Source organism: Mugil cephalus, chromosome 8, assembly GCF_022458985.1.
Source record: "Mugil cephalus isolate CIBA_MC_2020 chromosome 8, CIBA_Mcephalus_1.1, whole genome shotgun sequence".
Taxonomy (NCBI): Eukaryota; Metazoa; Chordata; class Actinopteri; order Mugiliformes; family Mugilidae; genus Mugil; species Mugil cephalus.
In genome coordinates, this window is record NC_061777.1 from 10,033,454 (window position 1) to 10,046,618 (window position 13,165).

General features: G+C 40.8%; 1 protein-coding gene across 1 annotated transcript in view; it reads right to left on the minus strand.

Annotated features, from left to right (window-relative positions):
* The window catches only part of ipo11 (importin 11), a 113,693-nt gene that overhangs the window by 79,722 nt on the left and 20,806 nt on the right, over nucleotides 1-13,165 (minus strand). Inside the window, exons 7-13 of the mRNA XM_047592591.1 lie at nucleotides 13,054-13,112; nucleotides 8,247-8,295; nucleotides 3,769-3,839; nucleotides 3,463-3,655; nucleotides 3,014-3,166; nucleotides 2,288-2,331; nucleotides 416-506 (exon numbers count right to left, since the gene is read on the minus strand). Of these exons, the coding sequence (XP_047448547.1) occupies nucleotides 416-506; nucleotides 2,288-2,331; nucleotides 3,014-3,166; nucleotides 3,463-3,655; nucleotides 3,769-3,839; nucleotides 8,247-8,295; nucleotides 13,054-13,112 (660 nt within the window). The remainder of the gene's footprint in view (nucleotides 1-415; nucleotides 507-2,287; nucleotides 2,332-3,013; nucleotides 3,167-3,462; nucleotides 3,656-3,768; nucleotides 3,840-8,246; nucleotides 8,296-13,053; nucleotides 13,113-13,165) is intronic.

A 13,165-nucleotide genomic window follows, 5' to 3' on the forward strand; every position in this document is an offset into this window, starting at 1 on the left:
CACGGCGTGCGGTCTTCTGACGTATAAAATATGCATGACTCGCTTTAAATTAACAGCACCGCATTTCACGAGCGGAAATACGGGTTTGAGACCTGAGGCCCACATTCTGCTATAGGTTAACTGATGTGTGTGAATGTTGAGACAATTCTATCTGCATAAAATATTTAAAATAGACGCCATTAAAGTAGGCAGCATAAGGTTTATAAATACATTAATTAAAACCACAACCAAGGTAAAATATGTCAGAAAGAATAAGATATTTAAGATATAACATGAAATAGTTCAGACAAACATCCTCAAAAATGATAGGAAGTTAAAGGTATTTATTAGCGATGTTGAACATAACTCAATGATCACTGACTACACGTTTCCCTTAGCGTGAGAAGATGTACGCGAAAGTGAAGTTTCAACTGACCCTGGAGATTCTGAACCATATCCAGCAGCACCGGTGTCAAGGTCTGGCTGTAGTTGTGGAAAATGTCCAGGAACAGCACCTCCGTACAAGGCTAAATAAAGAAATGGAAGCAGAAGACAGACAAAAAGAAAGCTCACAATGGACTGAACAGAAAGGCAAACGGATGTGGAAGTCATCGCAACAATTCCCAAGGCCAGCTGTGGTTTGGGTCAGAGAAAAGAAACGCTTACACGAAGAGGCTTCACAAATGCACACAAATAACAGCCAACAGTGCATTGAATTTCCAGTTCAATAAAAAGTCAATAAGTTGGATTTCTGTGTCAAAGGAGAAACTGTCCACCCACCTTCATTTATTGGTTTTAGACAAATTAAATATTATCTATATTAAATAAAACAAACGTGCGAGAATAAGCTGTGTGAATATGTGAGCATAACCTTTCTTCTGTGATGGCTAGAGGTCAGAGGTTGCTTAGCAACTCAAAAAAAGCATCATGAGAACAGGACGAGCGCAAAGCCCCTCTTCTATGCACACCGACAGTTATACTGATAGGGAGAGGTCATCTCTAATCAAACATTCGAATTGCTGACCATGGACACAATAGATGGACGCAGACATTTGATCCATGAACGATCCTGAGGTGACAACAGGAAGGTCAAAAAGACAAAGTGCACAAGCTCCTTAATCGAGCATCGCATATGTATAAGGCAGGTAGTGCCTTATAGGTGGAAATGGCAGAGGTTTGCACTGGGGCCCCAAAAAATAGTATCATTTAAAAACAGCTGCGATATGAAAATGTCGAACTCCCGGGACAAAAAATGAAAACACTGTGCTGCTGAGCCACAAAATGAAACACTGACAGTATTAAAAATTAGCTGTCTACTGAAGATGATCTGTAATTTGTGATGTAAATAGCAACTTAAAGGTCCACCATGTAAGAGATTTCTACCAACTGAGCTTCCCTGCTGTTCCAAGTGTGTGGGAGAAGCTATGGTGGTGCTGGTGAAAACTTCAAACATAAAAATGCAAAAGGCTCTCTAGAGGTTTGTCTCTTCCCAGCTACTGTAGAAACACGACTGTGGAGGAGAACCACCCCCCCTCTGTAGATGGATCAGGGTCATTCTAAGCAAAGAACCAACATTGGACAATATCAGGTGACCATACACTAATGGAAACTCAATTATATTTAGCTGCATCTAAATCCTTCACATTGGACCTTCTCGCGTGTTTTAATCCCACTTTCCCTCCGCTGCTGCATGTTTTTAAATGATGAAAAGGTTGGATTAAAAAAGTGTCGCCGTACTTCAAAAGAAGTTAGTCATCTGAAGTGATGAAAGTAAGTGAAATGGGCACGACACGGAGAGGGATGAGAGCCGAAATAAGGGGCAGACGGGAAAAATAATAAAAGATTATGTCATGCATCGGCAACAGCTGAAGATAAGCCTCTGCCGACTAGACTAGACTCAGCCACGGAGACGGGCTGTGGAGCCCCGGGCTCCGCTCGCTGTTTTATGATGCTGAAATGTATACGGTCTTCTAAGTGCCATCACATAAAACACAGCTTTCTGAAATATAGGCCGTTCTAAAAATATTTACGACAATTAATATCAAAGCAACGACAGCGATATTAAATCTGCTTCTTTTAATCATTTTTAACGAGTTTAAATACTGACTTGAGAATGTGCAGACATCCAGCCAAAAACAACTTTTTTCCTGCTTCTTGAACGTTCCTCTTCTGTAGTTTTATGTGACATTTATCTTCCTTTTTTTTGATGTACAGCTTTTGATGCCATGAGCGCACAGAGAGGTGCGTACAACCGTCATCTCTGCCCGCGAGAGCACATAAGATGGACCATTTCTCTGTCTTTACTCACCCGCAGACTGTATTTCCAGGAGTCGCCACCTGTTTCTTCAACAGCTGCAGGAGAGACGGAAAATGCGTTATGTGTTAGAAATCGCCGATCTGCAGGTCACGACTGTGGTTTGGCGCTGTACGTCGAGATGTATTTTTCCACACTTGCGTGGTGCGGGCTGACTTTAAAGTCGAATCCAAATGTCAACACGGTGGTTTCAACTTCCTAAAGTGTTGTGTCTGAGTGCTCTGTGTCATTACCTCGAACTTGTGAGGGCACCGAGCTGCAAGGAAAATAAAAACTGCCGCTAAGACCTCAACTGCTCTTGTAGCTGCACCCAGCAGCAAACTTTACGCCCTATAATCCATTCCACGGCACACTTTTATGAGGAGAATACAAATGAGCATTGTACCAAAAAAACACGGAGGGAAGCAGCTGTAGATAAATGTCAACATGATGTTAGAAACGCTCTAATGAAATCAAACATTTCATCTTGATGCTATATATTATCGCTAATTAATCACAAGAGCTATTTTATACCAGAGTACTACTGCCTAAATCAATAAACAGCCCGCTGAAATGCAGGCACCCGGAGGCATATTGTTAGCTTCATGAATTGCCAAAAAGGCTATCCCTCACAGTTCTTCACGGTTCCCAGAAAACATGTTGGCTCTGCACGTCCGGATGAGTGTGGACATTTGGATTCAGCGTGTGTATTCGAGGGATGGGTTAGTGGTGGGGTCCTACCAAAGCTCTCGGGGTCCTCCTCCCACATGGCCAGCTCTTCCTCTGTAAGAAGGAAGTAGTGCGAGACCAGCCTGCGCCCGATCTCAGTCAGCGTAGGGTGTGTGAAGAACGCCGTCTTGATTCTGTGAGCCTCCAGACTCTCTGGTTTGCTTTCTAAAGGTGGGATGGAGAAAGTTGAAGTGAGGCCCAGGTGATGGGATGTGCTCCATTTCTAAAGAGTCGCCTGACGACTAGAAATAAACCTGAACACATGAACTGGTAAGGCACAGTGATGGCATTACAGCATTGTGCGTTTGGATGTTGGGTGAAAGCTTTAAAAGCTAGAGGTATTTCCTGTTTGCTTCTAAATCACAGACCCAAAAGTTGATTTAGATTGTCTATCTTTCTTTTCAATCTTCCTCAACCAACCATCTCGTGTTCCTCTCTTTCCCCGAGGTCCCACATCCTACCGTCAATGTTCTTGGAAGGCTTGTAGGCGTCATTCTTCACAATCATCTTGATAAGGTTCATGCACTGAACGATGAAACGCTCAAAGGTCACGCCCTCCCCCGCCGGGGTGAAAACGTAGCTGACAGCGAATTCCAGGGAACGCTGGATCAGGGGTATGAATGCACACGGATGGTACTCCAGGAAATCTAACAACTGCAATGAAGAGAGTGAGGAGAAGAGGAAGAGTTGGTCAAGAGTTGGGGGCAGACATTCGTGGTGGAATTTTTATTTTTTTTGTTATTATGATTATACACAAATCAACTCACAACTTTAGTGTACAATATGATCGTCTTTTCCAGCTTTTCTCTGCATGTGCTCTCTGGACCAACCTGGCGACCTGAAACACAAGAAGCAGAGGGCTTCATACAAACATACAGAATCCTCGGGGAATCCTAGTTTGCCAAAATAAAGACCTTTTACATCCTATTTTAGGATACGGTTGTTCTCCTATTAAGCTTTTTTTCCCCCCCTTTACTTAAATGACCCTTCACGGCTGCTTCTTAATCAACAGACCACGGCTAAATATACGCCTGTATGTATTTAGAGGGGAAATGTTACAGTGGTATCAATAAATCAAAGTCTTACACAACTGTCTAACGTACGAAGCAAAAACAAAAAAGGCCAACCTCTCCTGAGAGAAACGGGATGTGAGCTCTGATCTCAGCTAAAGCTGTAAAAGATCTGACACTTTGACAGCAAGGATTTAAAGATGAAGACACAGGTAAGCTGATGCCAACTAAATGCCAACAGTTAAGCTGGCTGCATACAGACTATCTCAGTGCGTTGTGACTTTCGGTTATATGCAATATAATCTAATATTGTATTCTTATTGAATATGAGAAAACAATTAGAATTTTCTAAGAAGTAGAATAGAGGGCATGCACGTGACACCACCACAAGCGAAGTCTCCATGGTTACAGCCACTAAGTGGCAAAAATTGACAGTTGAGTGTGGAGATTATGGAGATTATGGAGATTAGATTAGCCGCATTAGTTTGAATCACAGGCTTTAATAGCATCTAAACTGTAAAATTAGTTTAAAGAAAATAAAGAGCTGTTGTGCCGTTGACAGTACCAACAGATTTGAAAAGCAGTCAGAGATATATTTTTTGCAGATATCTCCTTCTGAGAAAAGAAAAGAGAAGTAAATGGATCACTGCAGAAACAACGGGAATCCAGGCACAGAAACCTGGTGTTGTGGTTCACATTTAGTGTCAGGTAATATTTATTTATGCTGTATTTTTTAATGAAGTCAGACCTTAAGTTACTTTCTAAGTTATGTTCTGGAGGGCTGCCAGATAAGTTTGTCATTGTTCCTGTCTTGGTGTAGTTATGGCCGACAGTAACTATTTCAGTTCCAACAATAAATAATAATAAAACCATGAATAGATTATTTGCAATAACTCCTTGTCATCCTTTTAATGTCTAGTCAGATGTTACAGTATTGTACAGCTAACGTTACTTCTCAGTAAAGCTCTTAAAGCTCCAATTGTCCTTAATTTAATCTGATAATCCACATTTATTGTATTTACTGATGCATACGGGACAGCATTGCATACTCTACTATAGTTTGTACAAGATATTCAACATGAGGTTTACCGACGATAACATTTTAAAATGCTTGATTTGATCTCCATTTTTTCAAGTTTGGATTGGGAGAAATCCTTAAAGAAATGCACACATGTTATCTTTTTATGGAGCTTAAAACAAGTCTTAAATTAATCAGCGAGGTCTGTCCGTCCTCAAAAGCGTGTATCTTGTAGCCATGACAAACTGATTTGCTCAGATGGCATTCAAAAGCAGGTAGTACAGCACTGAGCTGGACACTACAACTTATTTTAAGCGTTATTTATTTTTGTGCAGTCTAAAAAACAATGGCCAAAGTCTGTTTTAAGATCATTTGTCATCCATTCATCATGTAAGAAACAAGAAGAAATTAATTTATCTAGTTTTGCCTTTAAAAATGTTCCTTCCTCCGAGGTCAAATTGTCTTTGCGCCTTGATACCTTACTACCCTCTGTGGGCAAATTACACGCACTGGTGCATATAATAAAATACAGCGATTAAACGACTCAGAAATGAACGACTTGCTCCCTGTGATGTACATTTTGGCTCCATGAACCCACTCCTGATGCCAGGGCCAATAAAGACGCCCCGCATTGTTTACTTTCTTGTCAATCTGTGTGATGAAATCAGTACAGACTATCAGTCTCTGACCTTCCTCCATCGTTTGTCAACAGCCGGGGTCAGTGCTTCCTCGTGCTTTATGCACATTTAAGTGTCTGTCGGCAGGTACTAACTTAAGATGATAATAGATTCATCAAAAGTATGAGCTCTGCTGACTTGCCACTTCCTGGTTTTGTACAGATCAGGGAATATGCAGATCAAACCGCTGTTGCATTTTATTGACGTTGTGTCCATGCCGTTGTTTCTCTGTTTGCAGGTGTGTGACAGCTAGTATTGTTAGCAGATGCTGTGCAAAGTCATCAAAGTCACTGGGGAAGGGGGGAGTCATATGTCTGAACCAACAAACTCGGGCCAATCTAGACCCAGACGGTAATGGATGATGCTGAAACAAAGGCATATTCATTATTTCTGACAGTAGCTTAGCAAAAAAGAAAAAAAAAAGTTTTCAACAATAGCCTGTAGCGACTGACAAAAATAGACAGGTGACCCTAGTTGGAGGACAAACATCATACAGAGGGAGAGAGACATCTGAATGGGCTCACAGACTGTCCAAAAGACGGCAGTTTATATAGCTGACCTTATCAGGCTGAGCAGAGCTGTGAGCTGCCTTGCCGATTCCCCTATCTGCCAGGCCCCAAATACCAGCAGGATCCCGATTCTGTCTCCACCGCCATCAGCGGGGTGAATATTAAAACTGATAGCTGGGGCTGATATGTTAAATTATATTTTTGCTAATGCCTGCCGCTATTTTGAGTTGTGGGGTTGCATTTGAGATTCAACGCACGCTCACTGGGCATTTTGCTACGACAAACTTGTGTGGAATTGGAAAAAAAAAGAGAGACACTTGATAGAGAGGTAGGACGGTGTGATTAACTTATATAGCTGGGCTCTGATTCATTGGTGTTTCCACTAACGGAACATTTGAACAGGATGGAGAACATTTTAAAGAACATTTATCTTGGCTTCCACGGGAGGAACTGGGTTCTTAATTTAGACTGACGGTGCCATTAATTTTTCTGTTCCAGAGTTAAAAATATACAAATCACAAAGGCTGAGTTTACGATGCTGGAGAAACTGCTGATGTAAAATGTTATTTACTTGGCCTAAACTTTATAGTCCTGAGGACTGTAAAGAAGAACCTGGAACAACTTGATCTAAAAGGGCAAATACCTCCCCGCAAAGAGAAGTTCCTGCTCAAAGGGTGTCACTGAGGAGTAAATGGTAGTTTGTGAAAACCAGGAGTTATATACTTATTGAGTTATATACTATAAACTGTGCTGAGGGACAGAAACTTAGTTGCTTCTCTAAAGCAATGGTTCCCAATCTTTGTTCCTTGGAGCCCAACCTACTCGTATCTTTGAATTGTACAGCACTTTGGTCAACCTTGGTTGTTTTTAAATGTGCTTTATAAATAAACCGTTTCACAACTGTTAATCCGTACAGTAGTAGTTAGTACACATTCTCCTAGCTTCAGAAATCTACTCTCCATCTTTCCAACATGTGACTTCAATGAAAAAGGTCTCTTACATGATGCCTTCACCAGAACTCAGAAATTTTAGTCTTCCAATATCATAGCATTCACATTTACACATTAACTCGAAGGGAAAAATAAGTCTGGTGTATTTTCACCGTTTGCTGGACATTAAAATATGTGCGGAATCTAGTTTTTATTTAGGAAGCAGTAGTTTCCGAGTTTGACAACTCCGAGCATCTTCTTCCCCAAGTTGTCTTTAATGCAGCATCAGCTGCAGGTGCATCTCAACCATGCTTCATACCCCCACCCTACTTCGATTGGCTAGTGATGTTAGTTTAGTTTTACAGGTTGGGAACCACTGCTCTAACGTGTTCATCCACCGTCCTTTGAAAGTGCATTGAATAAAACTTCACATGTCTGGTCTGACCACTTGTGGGCCACCTGTTGACCGTCCCCACATGCGGTTGGTGGTAAGTGTGCATATTAAGTCTGGTATAAGAACTACTTGTACATAAAGAGCACTGGAGACTGAGTAAATACACCGCTGAATAGCTTCTTGACCTGAATATAAAAAATGTACTTTCTCTTAAAGGAGTGTATAATTCACCTGGCACACAACACGTCGAGGGATCTTGTCACATGTAAACCAATTAATAGGAAGGACCGAAGGGTGGGAATTACTTTATCATTTCTGATAGCTTTATAGCTTGATTTTTATGTTCACATATACTATTACACGATAAGGTCACCATAAAAGACATGTTTCATCTCGTCTTTACCTTTCTCTGCTCAATATGTAACCATTACAAAGTCCAGTTCATACTATAGTTCATAGTGAGCATGGGTTGTACTTCAAAAGCTTCTTCTTCCTAATACTTTGGCAATTATAAGTCGAACCCTTAAGGATGGTGGAGTCTGAACTTTAAATTTGACACATAAATTAAGTTAAGCTATCATGAGACCCCAACTTTGGGGATCATAACCTTTTAAGTAAGTGTCTCCTGCACTAGATTAAAAATTGCTATCCATGTTTCTTTGCTGAAGGGAAGAGAGATTTAGGACAGAGAATGAGACGAGTACTCACAGCATTCCAAGAACTGTTTTAGCCTTTCAAACACTGCATTCAGGAAACCCTGAAAAGATAGAGATGAGAAGAGGGTGAGATAGAGTTTAATCTCTTCAACATTTCCGGAGTGGAATCTCTCATGATTGCTTCATAAGTATTGCCCAGAAGCAAAAAACTTAACAAGGACATAAGTGTGGTATTTGTGTGCATTCGTGCGTGGGCACACTGTACTCACGGGTATAAATTAAAGTGCCAGCAACACAGTATGAAAGGGAATCAATTTTCTATACCCTGCTGTAGTCACAGCTCAAAGTGAAGAAGAGAGTGGGGAAATTAGATGATAGATGGAGATGCAATCTGTTTAGTTCTGCATTAATGTTCAGCCACGAGGTCAACAGCAGTCTCATTAATCACACGTCCAGCCTACCAACGCTACTGAAGCTGGTAACAGAGTTAGAGAAGAAAGACGGTGCCAGAGGAGGAGAACGTGAGATGATGGAGAACGTGGTCCACGGGTGGTATTTGTTAAGCTAATGGTGGAATTAAGGCGAGGTGTGGGGGGGGGGATAGAAGATGTAAATGTGCACGCACGGAAAGCATGCATAGGGCGTGCAGGAAATAAAAACACAAAACAGGAGGGTAAAAAGAGACATTTTCGACTGAATCAGTCAAAGAAAGTTTTACAGGAACAAGAGGAGGAGTGGGGCTCGTGGGACCACGAGGGAGGAAGAAGATAAAAACAAATGTCTGCATATTACCTGAGGAGATTAAAAAAAAAAGGGAGACAGAGTGGTGGGTATCAAATGTGCATGTCAGCAGTAACGTGGAGGGTGTTTGCAAAGGAATTGACAGTGTCAACCAAACAAACCCAGATCCATTTTTATAGAAAAGGGAATATTCAGCAAATGCCGTAGCCGCGGGTTATCGAGCTTGTTCTTGTGCAGAAGGAACGATTTTGAGGGTTTAGGAAGTTGCAGCAGATATCCACCTTTTAAAATCTATCAAGTCTGGGGGAGCGTCACAAAGATGCTTGTTAACCGCCTAGATTTAAGTCATACAGATTGATCAGTCCACATCTGAATAACAAAACCCACTGCCCTCAGCCTGCTAATGCTCTCCGCTAATGCTGAATTGACAATCAAGTCGAGAAAACAAAAAAAAAGTCATTCAGCTGCAAAATAAGTTTTAAAAATTCATTATTGAGGCAGTCTGTGTGGAAATTGACAACATTACTCATTCTCAGTCAGTACTCTCAAACTCGCTGCAGCTCTCCAGCATTGCTGGAGAAGGCATTTCGTGCTTTACATCTTCATCAGGCTGCATCCTGCTGGGGACGGCTGCTGCCACCAACGAGTGTCATTGCTATGGGGTATAGGTGCCTGGTCTGGCCTGGGTGGGTACTAAGTAACATCCACACGAAGGCCAGGTCCAAAAGTTTCCCATCAGAAAATTGCATTGTCACAAGACGGTCAATGTCATTTACTATACTTGATCAGTGTGTAAGTTTCATTAAATTGACTAAATTAAGTTGACTAAAATACGATGAGGTCAACTAAAACTAGAATAAAGCCGAACTGAACTGAAAGGATGAAAGATAAAAAATGTCCAAAATTCAAAGTCTAATAGGCCTTTTCATGTGAAGATGAACTCAAAGTCAAAAAAAAAAAAAAAAAAAAATGGCTGTCAAAATGAACACTGCTGTCGACTCTTTTCTTCAGCCCCTGATAGAGGAGGGGAATAACCTTGAAATGGAATTAGATCATTTAATATGAATTAACAGCTTCTTTTTTTTTCCAGCATCACCCTCATCACCAAAGGAAGGGCAAAAAACATGCTGAAAACCAAATCAGTAAGTCAGATTAAAAAAGGGGAGGGGGGAGGGAGGGGGGCGTCCCTTTGAAATTTTATCTTTTTTTTTATCTGTCCATAAATATTAAGGCTTAAAAGCCCGGGAAGTAGTTAATATTAGTCCAAATGATCTGAATGAGAATTCCTATCAACAGAATGAAAAAGCTTTTGTGGCAGTATTGACACTAAATGCACAAATCACTGTTTGGTATTCAGGAACAGGGTTTATTTGAGCAAAAGAAATGCATCTTATTAATTTAAGAGGCTTTATACCAATCAGTCTGACTCATCCCACTTGTTCCTATTAATAACATCACAATTCTTTCAGTTCAATTCTTTTCTTAAGTCATGACAGCTAGTGCTGAGATGCATCCTGGTGGAAATCTGAACACTGTATGTGTTGTAGCTTATATACAAAAGTGGGTTAATTCGATGGAAGAAAAAAAAAAAATGTAATTAAATTTGTCAGGACATCTTGCAGTGATACACAGAGGACTGGAAGAAAAAGGAGGGAAATAAGAAAACCATCCGAAACAGCCGGCAGCCTGGTGCTTAAGAGGAGGCTGACAAATGATGGCAGGATGTTACTCAATTTGACAATATCAGAACCTGCAGACCCCCACGCATGCCTTTTCTCATAGTTAAGTAAGAAATTTATTACTGGCAAAATATATATACATAATTATTTGATTTGAAATGATATGAGGCATACCACCTAACATGCCTGATGGATATACCGAAAGCATATTTCTCTATTAAGTCACCATGAGCTGAATAATGTAAAGGGTGAAAAATGGTAACACGCTACAATTGTAAGTAGTTGGTCTGAGACAATACATATTTCCACATGAAATATTAACTCCGCGTGCCACGAGCTGGAATGAGCAAACTGCGACAGCTGAAGGCAAATGACATTTTAATGGGAGCATCTCAACCACCATGCAACCTTCAGCCTGCAAGTTAAAACGCCGACTCATTAGCGGAATAATGGAGCATTCCTTCTGTCAGAGGATGCCCTTCTCCCGCTTGACAGAAAAAAACAACTCGTAAGGCAATAAACACGGTAAATAACAGAATGACACAAAAAGACTGACGGATGGAGGCAGCTCAAACAGCAACTGATAGCAGGTTTTTAAAGCTAATGGCGACGTGACCTCCGAATGATTGTGCTCTCAAGGTTACTCGAAAACAAAAGAACACGCTGAATGTCTCTGTGGAAAGGCAACATTTCCATTGTTTCCCATACAATGTGAACACTACGGCAGCCTGCCAGGGTCTAATTTACTCCGCTCCCCTAAGACTTTCTTGCTACGCATGAGAAGCTATTTGTGTTGTTCAGCAATAAAAATGTACATTAACACCACTTTTTAAAACCTGGCGTTGGTGCTCTTGACTTTAGTTCAAGGGTGTCAAATTCATTTTAGTTGAGGGGCCACATAAAGCCCAATTTGATCTCAAACAGGCCGGACCAGTAACATAACAATAGCATAGCATAGCATAGCATAGCATAGCATAGTTTTAGTTCAGAGAAGTACATTATGAAAATGTTTACATTTAATGAACTGCGATGATTAGCACATGTGTTTCCTAGTGGAAAAATTTCAAATAGGTGCCAGTTTTATTGAAAAATTGCTCTTAAGCTTAATTCTAATTTTCACACTTCATCCCACAGACCAGACAGGACCTTCTGGCGGGTCGGTTTTGGCCTGCGGGCCGTAAGTTTTACACCCGTGCTTTAGACCACGGAGATTTACAATTATTCAAAGACAGCTGTGTGCCATATGTGCCATATACTCTGTAAATAGTTTTTTTTTTATAGTTGGAGTAGCATCATAATTAAGAGCTTTTATTAAAACAGTAAGACGTTTCATGTACATTAACGGCACAGATTGCTGCAATTTGTCCGTTGCTGTCTGAGTAATCACAGTGATTTAAAAACCGATAGTAATAATAGTTGGGATATCATCATCATTAAGGGCTTTTATTAAGATGTACAACATGGTTAGAGGTACAGAATAATAAGTTTAAGGTCTGTGACGCCGCCGGTGTGTCCCGCACCTTACGTCTGGCTCTTCAGATGATTCATATATCGGATAATGGACGGACGGCAGAACAAGTTATAAAGATTTCAGTGATCGGCTGTTCAGCTTAGCAAAACAGTGCAGGAGAAGAGATGATGAAAAATAACCAAAGGTTTGAGGGCACACTGAAAGCATTTCATGTTTTACATCATCTCACCTGAACATTCAAATCTAGGAATATTTTCGACCATCTAGAAAGAATTAACTAATAAACTGTAAACCTAGTTTCATAGCTTAATTTTTCCAATCATGCAAGTGCAGAACATATGCGCCACGCTGGTGGCTTGCAGTAGTTGGGTGTTGCGGTGTGTTCAAGGGACATTTGTGGTGACATCACAGTTGGCCTTTGTTGCCAGTAGTTTTTAAATTAAGGTTTGGTGTTCGTCTGTATCTTGGAGCAACGAGCACATTCTCAAAGTATGTTTGTTTTGTAAAAAGCCGACTATCATTTAGTTACCACTAACATTTACTGCTGTTCTCTCACCATGCAGGAAGAAGAGCAGATGGAGTTCAAAGGCCTGGGATATTTTGTGCAAATGATTTCATTAACTCTGAGCCATGAGGGAAAAACCAAAGCCTATCCAGGCAGACCCTCAAGGTTTTTTTTTTTTTTTTTTAAACCAGATTTAAAATGAATTGAATTAACAGTTTCATGGAGTTTGACTTCCTTCGCACAGAGGGCGGGAGAAGAGCTCATAGAGAACTCTTGACTCTTTGAACCAAGACAAGGCTTAAGGCACTTTCAATCACCACGGCCGTCCATATTTTGCACGGTATGATTGGAGTCATTTTCAACTCCAAACACAAACAGGGGGGAAAAAAATTTTAAAAATCAGCTTTATCGAAAATATGACGGGGTTCTCTGGCAGACACAGAGGAAATAACGTAAGACTCACCATCACTTCCATATTCTGCTGCGGCTCTTGAAATCCGTGGACTGTCAACTTGCGAAGCACTGATAGGGGCAGACAGAAAATGAAATCGGTATGCAGGATTGTCCCTAATTGC